Genomic DNA, 24,286 nt, shown 5'->3' on the forward strand with positions numbered 1-24,286 from the left:
TCGTACAGGCCCGTCTCGGAAGGCTCTCTCTTGCACCAACAGGAGCCATTTTGGATGCACCTGCTGTGCGGCAATAACTTTATATCTGCGAGGGAAAATATATCTGATCACTTTCCGATCAGGCAGGTCGCATTGAAATGTCCAGGGTGGACACACATTTGCGGACAGCGCTGAGTTCCAATCTGGCGCGTCTCATCACAAAAGTCGCATTGAAAAGACAAGTGTAAACACGGCCCTGCACAGATCGGATAGCATTTAGTCAAGTGTGAAATGCATCCGAGAAGTGATGTACGGAAGAGGATTAGGGCCACGTGAAAAAATTTATTGAGTTCTGACATTTTTCTGTTTTGTGAGAAAAAAGTTATGTGGCCCTAATCCTCTTCCGTAGGGATGCATTCTAGTCAGATGTAAAAAAATTTTTAAATGCATCCCGGGCTCAGAATCCCAGATCAGTTGAAGAATGATCTCTGTGGGTGATATATATATATATATATATATATACAGTGCCTTGCGAAAGTATTCGGCCCCCTTGAACGTTTCGACCTTTTGCCACATTTCAGGCCTCAAACATAAAGATATAAAACTGTAATTTTTTGTGAAGAATCAACAACAAGTGGGTCCCAATTATGAAGTGGAACGAAATTCATTGGCTATTTCAAACTTTTTTAACAAATAAAAAACTGAAAAAGTGGGTGCAAAATTATTCAGCCCCTTTACTTTCAGTGCAGCAAACTCTCTCCAGAAGTTCAGTGAGGATCTCTGAATGATCCAATGTTGACCTAAATGACTAATGATGATTAATAGAATCCAGCTGTGTGTAATCAAGTCTCCGTATAAATGCACCTGCTCTGTGATAGTCTCAGAGGTCCGTGTAAAGCGCAGAGAGCATCATGAAGAACAAGGAACACACCAGGCAGGTCCGAGATACTGTTGTGGAGAAGTTTAAAGCCGGATTTGGATACAAAAAGATTTCCCAAGCTTTAAACATCCCAAGGAGCACTGTGCAAGCGATAATATTGAAATGGAAGGAGTATCAGACCACTACAAATCTACGAAGACCCGGCCGTCCCTCTAAACTTTCAGCTCATACAATGAGAAGACTGATCAGAGATGCAGCCAAGAGGCCCATGATCACTCTGGATGAACTGCAGAGATCTACAGCTGAGGTGGGAGACTCTGTCCATAGGACAACAATCAGTGGTATACTGCACAAATCTGGCCTTTTATGGAAGAGTGGCAAGAAGAAAGCCATTTCTTAAAGATATCCATAAAACGTGTCGTTTAAAGTTTGCCAAAAGCCACCTGGGAGACACACCAAACATGTGGAAGAAGGTGCTGTGGTCAGATGAAACCAAAATCGAACTTTTTGGCAACAATGCAAAACGTTATGTTTGGCGTAAAAGCAACACAGCTCATCACCCTGAACACACCATCCGCACTGTCAAACATGGTGGTGGCAGCATCATGGTTTGGGCCTGCTTTTCTTCAGCAGGGACAGGGAAGATGGTTAAAATTGATGGGAAGATGGATGGAGCCAAATACAGGATCATTCTGGAAGAAAACCTGATGGAGTCTGCAAAAGACCTGAGACTGGGACGGAGATTTGTCTTCCAACAAGACAATGATCCAAAACATAAAGCAAAATCTACAATGGAATGGTTCACAAATAAACATATCCAGGTGTTAGAATGGCCAAGTCAAAGTCCAGACCTGAATCCAATCGAGAATATGTGGAAAGAACTGAAAACTGCTGTTCACAAACGCTCTCCATCCAACCTCACTGAGCTCGAGCTGTTTTGCAAGGAGGAATGGGCAAAAATGTCAGTCTCTCGATGTGCAAAACTGATAGAGACATACCCCAAGCGACTTACAGCTGTAATCGCAGCAAAAGGTGGCGCTACAAAGTATTAACTTAAGGGGGCACGCCCAATATTTCAGTTTTTTATTTGTTTAAAAGGTTTGAAATATCCAATAAATTTCGTTCCACTTCATGATTGTGTCCCACTTGTTGTTGATTCTTCACAAAAAATTACAGTTTTATATCTTTATGTTTGAGGCCTGAAATGTGGCAAAAGGTCGAAAAGTTCAAGGGGGCCGAATACTTTCGCAAGGCACTGTATATAGCAGTGATATGTATGAGTGATTTCCAGTAGTCATTGTTTGTATAGTCTCACTTTACCCGACCATCCACACACTGCGGAGTGGAGGAGGGTCTGACTAGTCCACACAGCATTACGGGATGGGAGAAAAATGTGCTCAGGTTTATTGGCATTTCTTTAAAACAATTACAATTGTCATGGGTGGTGCTACGCTTTGGACGGAGCCACTGCAAAATAGTCATGTGAGAGAAAACTCAGATAGGACAGATAGTCTAGCTAGCTGTCTGGATTTACCCTGCAGAGATCTGAGGAGCAGTTAACCATAGTCCTCACAAATCCACCGGAGTTGATAAAGCTTATAGTTAAGGAGTGAGGAGTTGCAGCGTTCGTCTGGGTCCTTATGTGTTTCTTTTGCCCAGCATGTTTCCATTGGACTAGGGTGGCACCTAAATCAGGGTTGCAGCTGTCCCGGTGATCCTGCTCCGCGCCCTGCTATGCCCTGTGACACGCTGTTACACCCCGCTACGCTCTGCAGTGCCCTGCCACGTCGTGCTATGCCCTGCCACGTCCTTCTACGCCCTGCTATGCTCTGCTGTGCCCTGCTACGTCCTGTGACACCCTGCAGTGCCCTGCTATGCCATGAACTACTACAACTACTATTTCTGGTCATTGTTCCAGTATCTTTATTGTGACTATTATTGCCATTGTTCATCACACCCGCAACCAGCACCGTCAGATGCCGCCTACCAAGAGCCTGGGTCTGTCCCAGGTTTCTCCCTAAAAGGAAATTTTTCTCACCACTGTCACACTAAATGCTTGCTCTTGGGGGAATTACTGGAATTGTTGGGTCTTTTTAAATTATAGAGTGTGGTCTAGACCTACTCTATCTGTAGTGTCCTGAGATAACTCTGGTTATGATTTGATACTATAAATAAAATTGAATTGAATTGAATGACTTCAGAGATGATGTTACCTCCCTCATTAACTGCCTCTGTATCACTTGCTTATTATATCTGCCTCTCTGTCACCACTCCACCCCGCCAGCTCATTGTAAGTGTTTGTTTTGCCATAAGCTCCCCTGCTGTGTCGGCTAATTCAATGACTTAAGCTTCTCCCCGTCCCTCTGCTATGTTAAATCACTGATACAAGCCAACCAGGAATTAGCCAATTACTGAAATACTGCTCCCCACCATGTCATTTAGCATTTAGCTCTGCTGCAAAATTGGCTTAAATACGAGAGGGTGGGGGGGGGGGGCTGTAGCGGAGGGAGAACTGAAAAGATTAAGATGTTGCAGTGTAAGCCCTGTTGTATTTATGAAAGGTTGAGGTTGTAATATTTGTTACATGTAATGTTATTATTTTTTTTTTACTGTTGCAGTGGTCATAGCAACGGCATCACCAGTTATAATAGGGATACATTAATAATAAGCATTACCATGGCAATAACAGGTTTCTACAGGTTTCACCAAGTCCAATTTAAGACTTTTTAAGACCTTTTTAAGACCATTATGAAACTTAAGACCTCTATCACAACATTTAAAATATATTATGATGTCAGAGTACGGAAACATTGTCTGAAACAATTCTCTGATTTCCGTATTGGAATGATAGGACTGGTGTCTAGAGCGGCAGCAATTTAAGTTGCATGTCTCATTTGTAGTCGTAATACAACGAATTCTATTTGGACTAGCGACAGAAAGAACTGCAACACCTCGGAACATTTCAATGAGCATTAGAGGTAGCGCTACATGGACATAGGAAAATTAAGACCAGTTTAAAATAATTAAAGACCTAGAACACAACACTTGAAATTTTTGACTTTTTTAGACTTTTTAAGACCCCACTGAAACTCTGAATACTAGTAAATCAGTAGTAGTAGCTACCATGGTAAAGTTCCCCTCTCTACAGCAGTTTTGTAGTATTTGTGGCTACGTAAAAGTACTGCTCTCTATGCCGTGTTTCCACTGTACAGCGCAGTATAAGTAGTGTACGCCGTAGTTTTAAAAAAATTGGTCAAGTGAATATAAAATATTGTAGTCGCTATTGACCGTAGATTTGAAATGGCAGGTTTGTGCACAATTTTCTTCGGCACCAATCAGTGGTCTACAGTGTTTTAACTCCTCCTTTTAGCGTCGGCTCAGCGCTTGGAATCTCAACCTTGAGGTGGTAACAAAGAAAGTACCAGGTACTCTCCGCAACTTTTGCTAATGGAAACGTGAAAATAACCCTTCTAATGTGTAACAGACTGAACAAAACGGCGTTCCATTCATTGTACATACTATATCAAATACTATATATTTTTTTGCACATTCTGCACTCAATCCATTCAGCCTCCTTTTTCATATTTTAAACAGCTATTTTATATATATTTGTCGCTGTATTTATTGTTAATTTCATATTATTGTTTGTTTATGAATGCACTAACCAAATTTTTTCAAGTGTAACTTACTTTTGCAATAAACACCTTTCTGATTTTTGACATTTGACCATGATAAGGGGGTCAGATTTACCATCAAACGTGATACTATAGCAGTATTTAAAAAAAACAATTGTTAAAAATGCAGGTTTCAACAATAAGGGTTGCCCGATGACCCCACTTGCCCGTTCGGGCATCATCGTATGCTAATCATTTGATTTGAATGTGCTGTTGGCCATTCTAGAATTGAGTTGGTGCTTGATGCTTTTGTTGTTTTTTTCCCACATCTTTTTATAATGCTTTCAACGTTTTACTTTTTTTTGACATTTTCTGATGTTTTTGTTTACATTTTTGAAGTGTTTTTTCTCGAAAAAATTGTATAGGGGCCAGTCAAAATTGACTTCAGACAAGTATAATTTATTTTTACTTGCCCGTCCGTACAAGTGAAAGAAAACCTGAGCGTGTAACCCTGAAAATGTATTTCACATATGGACAAAAGCTTCAGTGCATCTCTGTCTCTACATTAGTATTAGCAGTATTCTCAGAAGTGTTAGAAGTAGTAGTACTGCAGTACCTGGAGTGTATCCTCTGTCCACGGTCAGGCTTGGGAAAGGCATCGGTCTCAGGCTGAACTTGTTGTGAGTGAAGCCGCAGGAAGGGGAAGGCAGGATCCCTGGATACTGGGAGGAGTCCAGAGCTGGCACCGGAATGGCACTGACCACCGCTGAAACACAGCAACAACACAGTCAGTAACCCAGTCAGTAGTCTCGCATTGCCAGACCTTCCTCCACAGCGCTGCGGAGGAAGGTCTGGCTAGTCCACACAGCATTCCGGGATGGGAGAAAAACATACTCTGGTTTATTGGCATTTCACAATCGTCTTGGGCTGCGCTTAAGCGTGGAGTGGAGCCAAGGTGCAGCTCCAAAATACCCTCGGGAAGGAACTTGTTTTGGTGGAACATGTGTACGTTCAAAAGCTGTTTCAGTCGTGCAACAGAAAACTCAGATTGGACAGATAGTCTAGCTAGCTGTCTGGATTTACCCTGCAGAGATCTGAGGAGCAGTTAACCATATTCCTCATAAATCCACAAGAGTTTAAAATTACAACATAAAGAAAGCGGAAGGTGACAGACATCCGAAAACGGACATCCGGTGGAATTTCCGGCAGAACGAGAGCAATCCCGGAAGTGGAACTTCGTTTATATAGACTACCCAGTACCAAGGCGTGCCTCAAGGCTCTGTGCTTGGACCCATGCTCTTCACCATCTACATGCTCCCCCTTGGTCAGATTATCCGGCAACATGGTCTCAGTTTCCACTCCTACGCCGATGATACACAGCTCTATATCAGCACCAAACCTTCCACTCAGCTCCCCCAGCACATCACCCCATCCCTCATCCACCTTCACTGGCTTCCAATTAAGTCCCGCATCAAATATAAAATCCTCCTTCACCTAGAAATCCCTCCATGCCCTGGCCCCACAGTACCTCTCTGACCTCCTCCATACATACATCCCACCCCGCAACCCGCTGGCCTGCTCTCCATTCCTCACAACAGACTCTGTACCTTTGGAGACAGAGCCTTTAGTGTTGCAGCCCCATCCCTCTGGAACACCCTCCCTGCAGATATCCACAATGCTACATCCCTGGACATTTAAAAAAAAACATCTGAAACTTCACCTGTTCACCACAGCCTATAAGCTCCTGTAGTTTAGCCACAGTAATTCTGTAGTCCTTCGGTTTCATGAAAGACGCTATATAAATAAAAGTTATTATTATTAAGACAAAAAGTCAGTAAATCAGTGAGTAAATTAGCCACAGTGTAGACCAACACAGTCTCACTTTAGCGTCCTATTTAGATGAGCTCTTGGCATAACTTTTTGACACTCTGGGTTTGAATGTCCTTTTGTACTAATACTTTTCCTGTACAGCTGGGGTCACAAATGTATAGTCTCCCTGAGGGAGGGAGTCCCTCAGGCATGTTACCTCATCACTAAGGGTCCAGTTCTAAATAAAGGTTGACGACCAGACCCCTTAAAGGCGGTGAGCAACATTGTTCAGTAGCCAGCTGTCCAGGCTACATTATGAAATGCCATGAGTCATGAGTTATCATCCAAAACTGAATTCAAACATCCTTTTTCTCAGTTTCTGTTACGCTGCTAATGCTGACTGAATGTCTGTAATACTCTTTATTGACACACATGTCAATAAAGCTTTTTCAATTGAATTGAGAAGACAGAGGGGGAGGGAGAGTTTTCTTCTGCCTCCTGCTTCCTCCTGTCTTGAACCATGCAATCTGATTCTACTAAACCCTGATCAATACCAGTAATGATTGGAAAGTATCGACAAATGGCAGCAAGGCTGTGATCAGCAGGTTTAAGAGGCGTGTGTGTGTGTGTGTGTGTGTGTGTGTGTTTGTGTGTGTGTGTCTTGTTTACTGTATTTTGCTGTGATCATTTAAAGAGAAGCAGGGCTTGATTACAGCAGCGAGACAACCAGAGATGCCAAGTCTAATCAATACCGTTATTGACTGAGAATATTGATGATTTTGGTGCAGTGAGCTACAGGTTAATGTGTGTGTGTGTGTGAGTGTGAGAGAGAGAGAGAGAGAGAGAGAGAGAGAAAGAAAATGTTTTTTGGTTTTCTTTCTTAAATTTGACACTTAACGATTTTATATTAAAATACTGTTGTTTCTTTATTGACCCTAAATAAATAAACACACACACACACACACACACACACACACACACACACACACACATTTATATATATATATATATATATATATATATATATATATATATATATATATATATATATATATATATAAAATATATAGTTACTCATACATAGTTTACTCAATGAATTGTATATATGTATTTTTCTTATCTTATTATTTTTAAATTGTTTTATCCTTGATGCTTTGGCAGAATTGTTTTCTGATATTGATACCAATAAAGCAATTTGAATTGAGAGAGAGAGAGAGGTAGAGAGAGAGAGAGAGAGAGATTAAAGTTAGATGATAAAAACAAACTCAAAAGAGATAGAGACGGTAAAAAACACAATGGCCGAGAATGAGTGAGTGGATCAAATCTAGATCAAAAGAGAAGGTCTTTTTTTTTTTAACACACCAGTACACTGAGATGAAAAAGTGAAAAAGCAGACAGCAGACACAAAGAGATAAAAACAGAAGGTAGATAAAGAGATCAGTAGGTCTGAGATGAGGCAGCAGAGGGAAGAGGTGAAGAAGCCCTGAGCTGCTGCAGGAGAAACAGAGAGAGGGAGAGACAGAAGCAGAGACAGAGAGTGCAGACCCTGCAGACATTTGAAAAAAATGAACACATGATCAATGGATCCCACACTCTCTGCAAGAAGTTGCACTTTGGTTCAGTTCTTGCAATATTACACCAACAAAATCCACCCATTTTACGCAATCCTGACTTTGTGTCTTTTCACAAAAACCTGTTGTTGTGTGTAAATGAATGTTAGTGAATGCATAATAGCGTGAAAGCCTTTTTTTAAAATGAAAATTAGCTTTTGATACATTTATCCCTTGTGTTGACTTTGGGTCAAATTGACCCGTTTTCAATTTTTGTTTTATATCAGAAAATATGGGATGTAGAAATAAGCGCTGAAAATGTGTAGAAGAAAAATCTAACAATTTAAAACGTTGGAAAAAGCAAAACAAACTGTGAAAAAAAAGGCGTAAAAAAAAAAAAAAGGTTTTCAAGGTTGACGGGAAGACAACACAAGGGTTAAATCTGTTCACTAGGTGTCTTTAATCATAACATCTGTCTGGTATGTTTCTTTGTATAGGAACAAGTATGTAGCATAGACCTATGGCACACACCACAGCATTTATAGCCTAAGCCAGGGTTCATCGTTGTATAATAAACTGGGCCTACAATGACATATTGTGTGGATCAAGCATATATATATATATATATATATATATATATATACACACCTAAAGAATTATTAGGGACACCTGTAAGACTTCTCGTTAATGCAATTATCTAATCAACCAATCACATGGCAGCAGCTTCAGTGCATTTAGGGGTGTGGTCCAGGTCTAGACAATCTCCTGAACTCCAAACTGAATGTCAGAATGGGAAAGAAAGGTGGTCTAAGCTACTTTGAGCATGGCATGGTTGTGGGTACCAGACGGGCTGGTCTGAGTATTTCCCAATCTGCTCAGTTACTTGGATTTTCACCCACAACCATTTCTAGGGTTTACAAAGAATGGTCTGAAAAATAAAAAACATCCAGTATGCTGCAGTCCTGGGGGGCGAAAATGCCTTGTTGATGCTAGAGGTCAGAGGAGAATGGGCCAACTGATTCCAGCTGATAGAAGATCGACTTTGACTCAAATAACCACTCATTACAACCAAGGTATGCAGCAAAGCATTTGTGAAGCCACAACACGCAAAACCTTGAGGCGGATGGGCTACACCAGCAGAAGACCCCACCGGGTACCACTCATCTCCACTAAAAATAGGAGAATGAGGCTACAATTTGCACAAGCTCACCAAAATTGGACAGTTGAAGACTGTAAAAATGTTGCCTGGTCTGATGAGTCTCGATTTCTGTTGAGACATTCAGATGGTAGAGTCAGAATTTGGCGCAAACAGAATGAGAACATGGATCCGTCATGCCTTGTTAACACTGTGCAGGCTGCTGGTTGTGGTGTAATGGTGTGGGATTTTTTTTGCTGGGCCCAACCAATTGGGTCGGTTAAATGCCACAGCCTACCTGAGCATTGTTTCTGACCATGTCCATCCCTTTATGACCACCATGTACCCATCCTCTGATGGCTACTTCCAGCAGGATAATGCACCACGTCACAAAGCTCGAATCATTTCAAATTGGTTTCTTGAACATGAGAGTGAGTTCACTGTACTAAAATGGCCCCCACAGTCACCAGATTTCAACCCAATAGAACTTCTTTGGGATGTGTTGGAACGGGAGCTTCGTGCCCTGGATGTGCATCCCACAAATCTCCATCAACTGCAAGATGCTATCCTCTCAATATGGGCCAATATTTCTAAAGAATGCTTCCAGCACCTTGTTGAATCAATGCAACAAAGAATTAAGGCAGTTCTGAAGGCGAAAGGGGGTCAAACACGGTATTAGTAGGGTGTTCCTAATAATCCTATATATAGGCTAAAATAATTATTTACATATTCATGTATCATTATGTTTTAATTAATGTGGAAGGCCCAGTGAATCCCTAAGTTACCTGTATCTGTGGATGGCTACCATAGTGACTACCTTACAGGCCAGTAAGAGTTTCACCAATGTTGAAGTTGTTGTTGTTTTAAAACATACCCATAATAAAAAAGTATTACACAATACCTTGGCGGCCCCCCTGCAGTGACACTGAAGACGCCCTAGGGGTCGGGGACCCCCTGTTGAAGATAACTGGCCTAAGCTAATTAGCAGTGCACGTCCCTAGATGGACCCTTTTTTAAATACAATAACTCATCACGTACATAAAAGACAGTAGAGAACACAAACACATCAGTAGATATAGACCTTAAAATGCACAAAAACTCACAAGGAAATACAGACAAAACAAGACCCAACACAGGCTAATACAATAAATCACCATACAGTAGGAGCACCAGATTATTCATGACTGCTCCCTCTTCAAAAACAGTAACAGATGACCCGGCACGGTGCAGCGCAAAGCCCGTCGCGAGTGTCTTTGCTAGTTTAAGACCGACACAGTTGTCAATTTCCAGTCGAACGCCCTCTTCGTGTGTGCCCGTTGCCGTGCTGCTTTTACAGGGAGGTGTGTTCAGGTGCATTCTGGGCATATTGCTATCTTGAGGCAGCGGGAAGTGATCGTGCCATTGACCAACAAAAACCTGGTCTAAAGTCAATAACGAAGCATTTCATTGTTACTTTAACAGAGCATTAGTAAAATGCGCCTAGGCTCATGCACAGTGCGCACACACTATGCTTGTTACACACACAGGGACGTGCAGCAGCACACACACATGCAAAAGATTAAAAAGAAAAATATTGCAATGTGACAGTATTATGATATGATCTGCTCATGCGCTTTCACTTCACGCAGGAGCATATCAGTTTCTTCTCCACCAATTATCCGCCATCAAAATAGCAATGCGCCAAGGTCCAAACGCGCCTGGCTTTTAAAGGGAATGGGAGATGATCTCTGTTTGGTTGATTGCATGTTACGCCCAAAACACACCTCTGATTAATGAAGAACAACCCTTTTGAACAATGCGCCCGGCGCATGGACCCTTTTTGCCACTGTCAAACTAGCAAAAGTGGATTCGTACACACACTAAACGCACCTGCGCCAGGCGCTTCATGCCATGCGCTTAGATCATTAAAATAGGGCCCAACGCCTTTGGCTACAGTTGTCGCCGGCGGGGAGTATTAGCATACAGTAAAAATAGAAATCCTGAAAGCAACAAAGCAACAGAACAACAGAGCTCCAGCTCAGGTGGAAGAATAAACGAAGGGCCAGGAGACCGAATGAAAGTCTTCCTGAATGAACTTTGACAAAAAGATCAAATATAAAAAAGGTTATGACGCGTAAAACACGACAGAGAGCAAAACGGATAGAAAGAGAGACAAATAGATCCGAGGAGAGGACCGGTCTGCGTGTCGGCAGAGGAAGCCTGAAGGCTTTTCCTGTTTTACTGTGACCCACATATCACACACACACACACACACACACACACACACACACACACACACACATTTATGTAAAAACACAGGAGGGCTTGTCACATGCTAGAAACAATTTTAGTCACCCGCTGAATCACACTCTCTAGAAGAGAGCACCCAGAGTTGTAACCTAATTGGCGCTGTTCGGTGCAGCAGCATCAGTTTGTTACAGCTGCAGTAAACAACAACACGACAGAAGAAGACAAATTAAAAGGGGAGAGAAAGGAGGACACAAATCCTTAAAGACAGAGAGAAACTTTCAGCTCAGAGTGATGTGACTGCGCACACACACTCCCACGCGCACACACACACACACACACACACACACACACACACACACACACACACACACACAGACCGCTATGTCCACCGTGAACAGTGGAATAATTCATTAATTCAGGTTAACATCAGGGTTCAACATTTAGGTTTTTTTTCACTTGCCCGGTCGTTGAAGTCAATATTTACTGGCCCCTCTACAAATAGTCTTTTAATAGTTATTAGTTTTTCATTTTTAGACACCCTCATTTCCACTATGTCAAAGAGTTTGAGCTGGAACATTTGTATTTATAGGTTTCTAAAGGCCATCACACACCAAGCCGACTGCAAGGAACTAATTGCAACGAAGGCCGAATGTGGTGTCGCCTCACGTGGGCCCACGTGGGCCCATGTCTCCTTTGTCTTGGCCAAAAATCAGCACTGGAACACACAGCAGAGACCACAACCCAAACCTACAATAACTGAAAATTAGACATGTTTTATGCAAACACAAAGACCTGGAAATCATTGTGGAACTGTAAGCAGGATCCAATCCTTTATAATAGATGCTGGCAAACAAATTCTGGTTACACTTTACTTGAAGGTATCTACATAAGAGTGACATGACACTTTGTTTCGTGAAACATTCTCTGCCCGCCAAATTCTGTAGATATTCATTCTGGATCACTGTAAGAAAACCACAGATATCGTTCGGGTCTCCTTAAAAGGTGAGTCACGTCTTCATTTATAAGAAATTATTAAGTAGATTATTGCTGCTTTTGGCCTTATATTTATTCTCTACAATGTCACGTGGTAGCAGGGTTCAAATAACCGTTGGTGTGTTGACGAGGAATACCGGTTAACGGTTATCATACAGCGTACATTTGCTCGTCTAAGGAATTTGGGAACAAACGGTACCTTTATTTTTTTTATAACTTTTTGGCCACTTTTTGAGCTACCCAGGTGCCCAAAAACAGTATCTTATTTCAATCATTTTGAAAGTTGTTACACATACTTCCATAAAATCCTTACATTAGGGGACATTGTAACTAACGCGCTTGTACCATGCGGATGGCTGGAAAGTACACACTATAGCTTTAATCTTTAACAAGTCTTGATGCTTAATTTGGCTTTTTGGCTCAGATCCGATTTTTTTGTTTGGCTGTTCACATGACCTTTTAAAATGTGGCCTATATCAGATTCCAGTGTGAACTGTTTGCGGTTTCGAACTGACCCGCATGCGCAAAAGAACAACAACAATGACATCAGACGCAGCACGCTGTTGCACTAAAGTTAGGGAGGTTATGGCTTTTATTTCAAAATGTTTGTGAGCGGGTGCTGAGGAGGAGAAGAATGAAGAGAAAGAGAGCCAACATTGGCTATTTTATATAAAAGAGACTTCAGATACAGTATTAGGGGACCACTAAGGTCTATATAAAAGAGACTTCAGATACAGTATTAGGGGACCACTAAGGTCTATATAAAAGAGACTTCAGATACAGTATTAGGGGACCACTAAGGTCTATATAAAAGAGACTTCACATACAGTATTAGGGGACCACTAAGGTCTATATAAAAGAGACTTCAGATACAGTATTAGGGGACCACTAAGGTCTATATAAAAGAGACTTCACATACAGTATTAGGGGACCACTAAGGTCTATATAAAAGAGACTTCAGATACAGTATTCGGGGACCACTAAGGCCTATATAAGATACTTCAGATACAGTATTAGGGGACCACTAAGGCCTATATAAAAGAGACTTCAGATACAGTATTAGGGGACCACTAAGGTCTATATAAAAGAGACTTCAGATACAGTATTAGGGGACCACTAAGGTCTATATAAAAGAGACTTCAGATACAGTATTAGGGGACCACTAAGGTCTATATAAAAGAGACTTCAGATACAGTATTAGGGGACCACTAAGGTCTATATAAAAGAGACTTCACATACAGTATTAGGGGACCACTAAGGTCTATATAAAATAGACTTCAGATACAGTATTAGAGGACCACTAAGGTCTATATAAAAGAGACTTCACATACAGTATTAGGGGACCACTAAGGCCTATATAAGAGACTTCAGATACAGTATTAGGGGACCACTAAGGTCTATATAAAAGAGACTTCAGATACAGTATTAGGGGACCACTAAGGTCTATATAAAAGAGACTTCAGATACAGTATTAGGGGACCACTAAGGTCTATATAAAAGAGACTTCAGATACAGTATTAGGGGACCACTAAGGTCTATATAAAAGAGACTTCAGATACAGTATTCGGGGACCACTAAGGCCTATATAAAAGAGACTTCAGATACAGTATTAGGGGACCACTAAGGTCTATATAAAAACATCCAAAAAGCAGCATTTCATAGGACCTTTAAGGCCTCTTGCTCTGACAACAGCTGCAGATGCATTTTAATCCATCTTACAGAATTGGAATGCTTCTAAATTAAAATGGCATTGATTAACAGACCAATACTCCAAACAAAGGGTGTGATTTCAAAGTACAAATACAAACTAGTTTCATTTCACTGGAAGTAAACAGATAATAACATGCTGTGTTTACTTGTGTCTGATTAAAAACCTCACATGTGACTGAAGATCATTCAGCCACTGCTGGAGAACAGACGCTGCACATTTGCATTGATCTGGACTTACACACACACACACACACACACACACACACACACACACACACACACACACACACACACACACACACACACACACACACACACACACACACACACACACACACACATTAATGAACCCATTCACACACTTTAAACTGACACTTCAAGTTGGGGTAGGCAAATGTTCCACCAAAACAAGTTCCTTCCCGAGACTATTTAGCAGAGCCACGGCCGCTGCGTCCGGAGCTTAGCCCCGCCCAAGACCATTGTGACTGGTTCAAAGAAATGCAAACAACCCAGAGTGTCATATTCCCTCCTATGCCAGAATGCATCTGTGGTGTAGCCAGACCTTACTCCACGGCAGACAGAGAGGGGAGAGCTGTAGGGGAAGGGATGGACTTTGAAATTATTGAGGATTTTGTTTTGCCTTTTCCGAAAAAACTGCCTACCCAAGCTTTACCAGGGGTTCAGAGTAGAACTTCTGCTGACTCTCTCTTTCTCATATTTCTTCTTCTTCATCTCTCTCTCTCTCTCTCTCTCTCTCTCTCTCTCTCTCTTTCTCCCTCTCTCCATCTCTCTTTGTTGTATTTCCCATGTTCTTCCTTCTGTCCCCATTCACTCTACCTCAGATCTTATCCCTCTCGTCTGTCCTCTGAGTTGGTCTGAAGGAACATACCGGCTAATTATCTGTGTTAGAAAGTGTGTGTGTGTAAGTGCGTCATTTTCAGTGGTTGTGTGTGTGTGTGTGTGTGTGCTCTCTTCCCTCAACCTCACAATTTGACTTTTTACATCTCAAAACACCCAGAGACAAACAGAGAGGAAAAGAAACCCCCCACTGCCGCAGACATGTCATGTGACCTTCAATGCACCAACAGCAAGAACCCTGAGCCACAAAATGAAGCCTAATTTTGTTGATGTTGGGTCTGGTCCTAGACCCAAGTATTTAATGAGGATCTGTGGACCTTAGGGCTGTACCGAATACCATTTTTTGAGCTTCGAAGCTGCATTTCAATAGTGAATATATTCTCCAAAAGTTGATTTGGACTTAACTTTTTGCTGCAGGCATTCAAAACAAATGGAAAGACCTGCGTTTTTACCGGACTGTCTGACGAGTGACTACAGACGCAGTGTGTCTGAATGAATGCTCTGCCAGCCGGCGCCTCACTGTATTGGCATCATGCCATTAATGGTGCGACGCCTGCGAGCTAGCTCAGGCAGTCCACTCGAGCTTCACTGCTGTACACACACGTGACATGCCTCACTCTCCGTATCATTTACCAAACACACCCCCTCAATTTGGCGGTCTATTTAAGCTCAAGCTGCACAATTTCCCCATCTGCACCTTGCCAACGCTGCTGCTGCCCTGAACCTGTATCGCTGCCTGCTTTCAGCCCCATCACCACCCCAGCATCCACCTGCAGGCTCCGGCCAGTGGGAAGCTACTTTATCATTACTCCCCAATATCTCATGTAAACCCAAACTGCCGCCAAACACAATGTTCTGCTGTCATAATAAACATTTCACACGTGAGTTGTCTGACTGAGTAACCTTCATCAGATCCCCTGAAGACGACAGCAGGCTGCTCCAGTATAACCATACAGATGTCTACAAACATCAGACTGCCCGCTTGTAACTCTACATTTCTCTGTTCTCGGCTAAGATGGACGACTTAGTGCTGCATAAATTTGCCAGCAACTAGCGGCTTCATAGCGACAAAACACCACAGTAAATTTCAGCCTGCATGCAAGTTTAAAAAAACCAACAAATATTTGAAAATCGAATGTCTACCCATCTAACGAATATTCAAATGTAGCTATTATGATGGTGGATTTGCACCGTAATATTTTTATTTGTAATCTTCTGCATGTGTGTTTGCTGCTGTGCTTCCCTGTGTGTGTAACAAGCATAGTATGTGCCCGCTGTGCACATTTTACTAATTTGCTGTTAAATTAACAATGAAATGCTGCGCTATTGACTTTAGACCAGGTTTTTGTTGGTCAATGGAGCGATCACTTCCCGCTGCCTCAAGATAGCAATACACCCAGAATGCACCTGAACACACCTCCCTGTAGACTGCTATTTAAACAACGTGGGTGCTGGACGGGAAACTGACAACTGCTTCGGTCTTAAACTAGCAAAGACACTTGCGTCGGGCTTTGCGCTGCGCTGGGTGCAAGTTAGGGCCCTATGCGATTAAGTCACATTATTAAAGGCACGTTTTTTTAAGCTATTTCAGAGTCATGCCCACTGTCAGCACTAAATGTATTGAAAGTGCAATGTTTCGATCAAACTCGATCAAAACCCTTTGTTAGGCATCATCCTCTGTTGGCGTTTTAAACTCAAGTGGATTTATGAGGACTATGATTAACTGCTCCTCTCTGCAGGGTAAATCCAGACAGCTAGCTAGACTATCTGTCCAGTCTGAGTTTTCTGTTAAACAGCCGCTCCATGTGGAGCTTAGCCAATAAACCAAAGCACGTTTTTCTCCCATCCCGGAATGCTGTGTGGACTAGTCAGACCTTCCTTTGCAGCACTGTGGAGGAAGGTCTGACAATGCGTGACTACTTTAGCCCCTACAAACAGTACAAACAGGGACGCAGGAGAGAAACTAAACTTCAAACCACAAAGATTCTGTAAGAATCTACAAAAGTATGGAGACCTGAACACGGAGACTTTCTCTCTGGTCTCCTGCACAGACAGGAGTTGACACTTGCAACGCACGCTTGTTTGAGTGGGAGAAGGCGGGTTGTCACAGCCACGCGTTGGCCACGGTAGGCGAGATTTCACTGCAACAGCTCGGGGGGCTGGTCGGGGGCCCTTTGACCAGACTCCAGAGATGGTCCATCTCGTGCATAACTGAGCCAGACTCAGCTACAGTTTCTTGGTTGAACGACATGTTTCACCGTAACGGTGTGAAACAGGCTTTGAGTTATGTTTTCTCTCGTTTGGTGGATGTGTCTCTTGTTTATTGGCCGTGTCACAGCTGATACCCAGTCAGCAGAGACGTGTCTGTCAACCCGTGGTAATAAAAAAGCAGAGCGCTTGCGCACACCACAGGGTGTTCAACGCACCCCCGTTTCAGTTTTATAAAAACGTGATGCTACACTTTGTCAGGGCTGAACTTGACCCGGGTAATGTAAATGCAAATAAGCGCGGTTTGACTCAGCATGGCCAAACGTGCCAATGGAAAAACACCATTTCTCTTATTGGCTGCTGAAAATCTTTGTGCACAGAAAAAGTCGGTGGGAGGTGTTTCTTCGAGACAGAAAACACACACACACAACACACACACACACACACACACACACACACACACACACACACACACACACACACACACACACACACAGAGTTGTGTGACTTACGTGTGTTGCTCGGCTGTGAGTCCATAGGAATCATCATTTTCCCCCGTGTCCCCCTCCTGGCAGCCAGGGAGCGCTCCAGAGTGGAGATACAGCTGGACGCCTCGTCACCGTCCGCCCCTGCAACAATCGAATAAGAAAACAGGGATTAAAACATGTTCTCTCCCTTCTTTGCCACGTCAAAAGATAATTTAAAATGAGCTGGAGTTTTCCACTGGGAGAAAATTATTTCTATATAGTTACTTACACCCACGAGAAATCATGTATCATTTAGAAACAACTCCGCTTCTCCTTTGAGGCCAATCTTTAAATTTTTATATGGCTGAAACCTTATTTGTGCTGCTGCCTGTCTCAGTTAGGACACTCTTCAAAAAGAGTTTTAATCTTAATGAGTCTTTACTCCTAGGAAGGCTTTATTATAGAGTGAATGTAATCAAGCCCCCTAATGGCTATTAACAATTTAGCACTATAGCAATGAACAAAAGAAGACATATTTAGCATCCAGGTTATAAATGGATTTTCTAATTTTAGTGTTCAAAATGTTGTGGAGACTTTGCTGTGGCCAAAATGAACCCAAACATGAAATCTGCATCTAAAGAAAAACACCCAAACACACATCATAGAAAAGATAAATAAAGCAAAATACACTTAAGTGGTTTCCCAAGGTTTTTGGAAGACTTAGGTGCATATTTTTAATTTTCAAAAAAATGCAATTTCACATCATTATTGCCATATCTGTGACTAAAACATTGGAAAAGCTAGAGCAGATAATGAATAAATAACACTCAAAAAAGATTCAACTTCTAAAGAAAACTTGCTAAAGAAGTCCAACTACAACCATTAGATGTGAGAAAAGTCTTTAAGTTACATTCATTCTGCTAAGGTGCTGCCCGAAACGACTCAGGTGCTGCACCTAAACCTTATTATAGACCTTTTTCATGGCAGACATGTTGACATGTCGTAGTTGGAAAAGCACAGGTGTACTCAAAACCATTACTGATGGCTGCATTCCACTTAGGAGTGGTCCTGGTATTAAACCATTAATGATGGCTGCATTCCACTTAGGAGAGGTCCTGGTATTAAACCATTAATGATGGCTGCATTCCACTTAGGAGAGGCCCTGGTATTGTGCATGCTGACTCACTGAAATAGCTTACTGGGACACTTGATGGAAATGAGGCATCGTTAAAGGTTATTAATTTCAGCTGTGCTTTTCCTACTATGACAAGTCAACATGTCTGCTGTGAAAAAGGTCCATGGCACTTGATAAAAATGATAAAATAAAATAGTATTACAAGTAAGTGGAATTATAAATAAGTGGATAAAAAAAATGACTCAGCAGCCATCCTGTACCTGAGTGGCTGCTCTTGCTGCTCTTGCTGCCCATCTGGCTCTCCGATTGGCTGTGTGCGACCTGGGGGAGGTCCTGGCAGGACTGGGTGGGCGAATCACGTGCGGACGGGGCGATGCTGGGAGCTTTCTCCATGTTCTTCATCTCCATCTCCTCGTGATGGATCCACAGGTCCGGAGGGCGCAGGTCCTTCTGGCTGCCCTTCCTTTTACTGGCGCTGTGGCTTGCTCGCTTCCTGCACAGAGGACCAGTTAGGTGAGGAACAGAGGGGCGAGCCAGGCAAAAGCATTTGGGGCTCAGCACAAACCTAGGAGGGTCCGGGGACATTCGTTTTCCATTTTACGGCAGATATATGCACTATTGTTCATGCCATTTGATAATAGAATGCTTTGTACATCATTTGGGAAAAACGTAATAACAATCTGCGCTGATAACAATCTGGATGGTCCTTTTCCTCTTTGGCCCTGAGGACATGACAATTTGAAAACATTTGAAATGTGGACTCGTCAGACCACAGCACACTTTTCAACTCTAGTGTCCCTGAGCCCACGTGGTAATATTCTTTACATAATGATGTCGGTTTTTAATGCAGTGCCGCCTGAGGGATCGTAGGTCACGGGCATTCAATATTGGTTTTCGGCCTTGCCGCTTATGTGCAGAGATTTCTCCAGATTCTCTGAATCTTTTGATATTATGGACTGTAGATTATGAAATCTCTTAAACCCTTGTAATTGTACGCTGAGAAACGTTCTTTAACTATTGGACTATTTGCTCACGCAGTTGTTCATAAAGTGGAGAACCTCGCCCCATCCTTGCTTATGAATGACTGAGCCTTTGGGGGATGCTCCTTTTATACCCTTTATATATCCTTTTATAGAATTCCTCAACTTTCCCAGTCTTTTATTTACGTTTTACACAATGTCCCAACTTCATTGGAATTGGGGCTTGTATTAATTGTTCTCCCTGTTAATGTTATTATTGACATGTGTGTCCTAGCTAGCTGTGTACTCAATAAAAGTTTGAAGTGAATAAACGTTGTGTTTATTACAAGTAACATTAGTAGCAGAGGATGGTTGTAAGATGGCAGGTAGTTATAAAGTTCCGCCGAAGTTTGATGAAGCCAGGCCATTTGAGTGTTTGAAAAATGAAGTCAATATCTTGATGAGGGTTACCGACCTCAACGAAAAGAAACAAGCCCTTGCTGTTGCCTTGGGGCTTGAGGGGAGAGCCCGTGAAACAGCGATGGAAATACCCGCGGAAGATTTGGACAGTGAAGACGGCATGGAAACGTTGTTTGCTAAGCTGGACGGCGTGTTCAGTGGAAAAGGACCGCACATATGAAGCCTATTCTTATTTTGATGGCATAATGAAAGATAGTGCCGTTTCTATGGCGGACTACATAATTGACTTCGAACAGTGATACAACCGGATGAAAAAGTACAATATGACGCTGTGCTGGCTTTTAATCTGTTAGACATGGCCTGTCTCGACAAGAAAAGCAGACAGCTAGCACTGACGGCCTGCACGGAGTTGAGGTTCTCCTCCATGAAGTCGGCTCTAAAAAGGATTTTCAGAGGGAAAGCCGCAGGCTCATTAAACGGAATACAAATGAACCAGGACGTGGCGTTTTTCACAGAATAAAGACCACAAGGAAGAGGAAAACGGAACGCAACATGGCAAAGTGGACTAAAGCAGCCATTACCGGGGACTAATCCACTGGATAAGTTCGGTAAGAGATCCAGATGTGCTATTTGCCAATGCACGTTTCATTGGGCTAAAGACTGTCCTCACAAGAAAACTGAACAAGTAAGAATAACTGAAGATGCGAATGTATAGGAATGTAACATTACATTGTTTACTAAGGCCTCCATGTCAGACGCTGAGATATTTACGACTGAATGATTGGGATCTGTGATTATTGACACTGCCTGTACCCGTACTGTGTGTGGGGAGAAATGGCTGGAAAGCAGACCATTTCGGTTCAGAGATGGCAATTTGGTGTATTCCACAAGAAATGTGAAACTACCAGCTAAAATAGGACTGACAAAATGCCACATTGAAACTGAAGTCGTCAAGGTTGACATTCCGCTCCTGCTGAGTAAAACCTCCCTTAAAAAGGCAGGGACCATTTTGGACATGGAAAAGGACAGTGCAGTGATGTTCAAACAATCCATACCTCTTGAATTCACTAGTTCTGGACATTACTGTGTCGACATCAGAGACAAAGAAACTGAAAAAGGTTCAACTGAAGAAAACGTCCTAACAGTAACAGAAAATATGTCTCCAGATGAGAAACACAGTCATTCTGAAGCTCCATATACAGTTTGGTCACGCGTCTGCAGACAGACTACAGAGGCTCATTCACAGTTCAGGAAATGAGGACAAAGAATGCTTTAGTGTCTTACAACGAATAGTATAGGACTGTGATGTATGCCAGAAGTACAAAAAGACAAAGCCAAAGCCTGCTGTGGGGTTGCCCTTAGCTTCGGAATATAACGAGACAGTGGCCATGGACCTGCGTGAGTTGGAACCAGGTTTAGGGTATCTTCACATCATTGACCACTTCAAAGGTTTCAGTGCGAGAAACATTGTGAAAACAAAGAAGTCATCTGAAATTGTCAACTCCTTCATTCACACTTGGATTAATGTCCATGGCGCCCCCCAGAGGCTGTACAGTGAAAATTGTGGAGAATTCAACAATGAAGAGATCAGAGACATGGCTTAACACTTTAACATTGAGACAAAAACAACAGCAGGATACAGTCCCTGGAGCAACGGACTACTCGAGAGACATAACCAAACACTGACTTACTGACTGACTTACTTAATGACTGAGATCATCCAGAAAGTCAAACAAGAGAATGGATGTGACTGGCACACTGCCCTTGACTGGGCCCTCAGGGCTAAGAACAGTATGCTGAATGTTCAGGGCTACAGTCCATATCAATTAGTGTTTGGACGGAATCCTAACCTTCCATCTGTATTAGTTGATAAACTACCTTCTCTAGAGGGTACCGCCATGAGTGCTAGAGTAGGAGAACACATTTCAACTTTACATGCTTCCAGGAAAGCATTCACAGAATCCGAGTCTTCTGAGCGAATAAGAAGGGCAATAAGAAAGCAGCTCAGTCCCACAGATGACATGTATGTGACACAAGACAAGGTTTATTATTTAAAAGAGCAGACTGTCGTGAGTGGAAGGGACCAGGTATAGTTATTGGTCAGGATGGAGCTGTTGTATTTGTAAGACATGGGGGGATTCTAGTTAGAGTGCACCAATCCAGGCTCTGTAAGGTAAAGATACAAGAATCTAAGGATAAGCCAACTGTGCAAGACAGCAGAGACAGGAAGCAAGAGAGGCAGTTTAAACAATGTAGCAGAAAGCTCAGATAGTGAAGAAAATACAGACAGCGAACAGGGCAACACCAGTGACAGGGGGAAGAATACAGGAGAAGTGGTTCATCCTACAATGACACAAACTGAAACAGATCACAATGTTTGTGGTAACTCTGTCTCTTCTGCTAGTGTAAAGTTAGAAACAGGACAGACTGTAACATTTATGAAACCTGATGATAGTCGTCTGCAGAGAGCCAAGGTTTTTAGGCAGAGCAGGCAAGGCTTCTGGAAGGCACAAAAACTGGTTTAATCTACAACATGTTGAACCTGATGGCAGTGATGGGCAAAAGGAGTCAGTTGATATGTCAAGTGTTGATAATCTTAACATTGAATCTGAAATGGAGACTGATGTACTCATAACAAAAGACATTTCATTTGATGTAGCCAAACAGGACGAAATAATGAGTTGGTATAAAAACAATGTATTTGAGGAAGTTAATGATGCAGGAAAGGAAAACATTTGATGGAAACTAAACAAATGTGTCTATGGCCTTGCAGATGCATCACTGTATTGGTACAACAAGGTGAAAGAAATAATGCTGAGTACAGGTGGCAAAATGTCTCAAGTAGATCCAACAGTATTTTATTGGCTTCTCTTGGAAATCTCCCTGATGGGGGTACACAGGGGGGTACATTGATTGTCTCATGGGAGAAGGATAGGGTGACCAGATTTCCCGGAATTAAAACCGGGACACTTTGCGCGTGACCGTAGTGCTTGTGCACGCACACGCTTTTTAACGTGACCATGTGCCAGCCCAGGTCAGACATAGACACAGACAGATTAGACACAATTTTGCCAACAGCACACGTAGGCCTAAAGTTAGGGTAACACTTCATGGGAAGGGTACATGAATTATGAATTCATGCATGAATTAATTCATAATTTGTGCATTACTTCATTCCTTTATATCTTATGAATCATCAGGAATTGACATGAGTTCAATAACCTGTTTTGCCTTACATCACTTTGATTATTTGGAATGGTTTTGTATAGGGGTGCAACAGATCACAAAACTCACAGTTGGATCGGATCATGGTTATGAGACACAAATCGGATCAATTTTCGTATCAGCACAAAAAAGGGGTGAATTTAAATGATTTATAAAAAATGTAATAACTTTTAACAATAACTTTTTTCACCATTAAATTGCTGTTAAACGACAAAAACAGATGATGAAATGGTATTTTCCAATAACTATGAATGCACCACAAGTTTTACCAGTTTTAAGTAAACGCAACCTTTATTCACGTCCGTGTTGTTTTTCCGACAACAGCAGTGAGCCAGTGACCAAGTGCTAGCTAGTTTGTGTCTTTTAGCTCATAGCTTTAGTGGCAGACTGTTGTACGTCCTGCTGTTGGAATCCTCTACAATACAGTCACAATTTCACACTGTTTAGCTGTCAGCATTTTTAACCGGGACAATTTCATGGTGGTTGGTGTAAACCGGGACATTTTGGCGTCCCGACAGGCTTTTGTCGGGACTCGGGACAAGCAACAAAAAATTGGGACTGTCGCAGTCAAACCAAGACGTCTGGTCACCCTAGAGAAGGAGGGAAGTTTTCTCCTCTCTGTTGGCAATCTAAGAGAATTAGACGTGTCGTGAGAAGAACTCTGGCAGGGGAAACTCTGGCCATGCCAGATGGAATAGACAATGCTATTTTTCTGGCTACCCTCTTTTCTGAGCTCACAAGTGGAAATGCTGAACTTATGCTCCCCGTTGGTCTGTGTGACGGACAATCACTCTCTGGTTGATGCCCTCGAGTCAACAAAACAGGTCACTGAAAAACAACTTAGGCTGGAAATAAGCAGCATTAAGGAGCTCATACAGAGTAAGAAGATAAAGAAAGTGCTCTGGTCACAAAAACTCAACTCGCTGACTGTCTTACCAAAAAGGGACTGTGGACACAAAGCTAAGAACAAAAGGACATTTAAAAACACTGAACATTTTATTTGCATATGTAACAACAGTTTTATTTTAAGTTGTAATAACTGTGGCCATTGTTGTATATGTTTATATATATATATATGTATAAAATTTCTTTGTATTCAACATTTTCGTGTCCTG

General features: G+C 42.2%; 1 protein-coding gene across 4 annotated transcripts in view; it reads right to left on the bottom strand.

Annotated features, from left to right (window-relative positions):
• Nucleotides 1-24,286, bottom strand: part of dcc (DCC netrin 1 receptor) — a 338,290-nt gene that overhangs the window by 43,783 nt on the left and 270,221 nt on the right. For all 4 annotated transcript variants that reach the window (XM_039780568.1, XM_039780567.1, XM_039780566.1 and 1 more), the window contains exons 24-26: nucleotides 18,828-19,060; nucleotides 17,478-17,594; nucleotides 5,090-5,239 (exon numbers count right to left, since the gene is read on the bottom strand). In XM_039780568.1, the coding sequence (XP_039636502.1) occupies nucleotides 5,090-5,239; nucleotides 17,478-17,594; nucleotides 18,828-19,060 (500 nt within the window). The remainder of the gene's footprint in view (nucleotides 1-5,089; nucleotides 5,240-17,477; nucleotides 17,595-18,827; nucleotides 19,061-24,286) is intronic.

The sequence above is a fragment of the Perca fluviatilis genome, chromosome 17 (genome assembly GCF_010015445.1).
Source record: "Perca fluviatilis chromosome 17, GENO_Pfluv_1.0, whole genome shotgun sequence".
NCBI classification, from domain to species: Eukaryota; Metazoa; Chordata; class Actinopteri; order Perciformes; family Percidae; genus Perca; species Perca fluviatilis.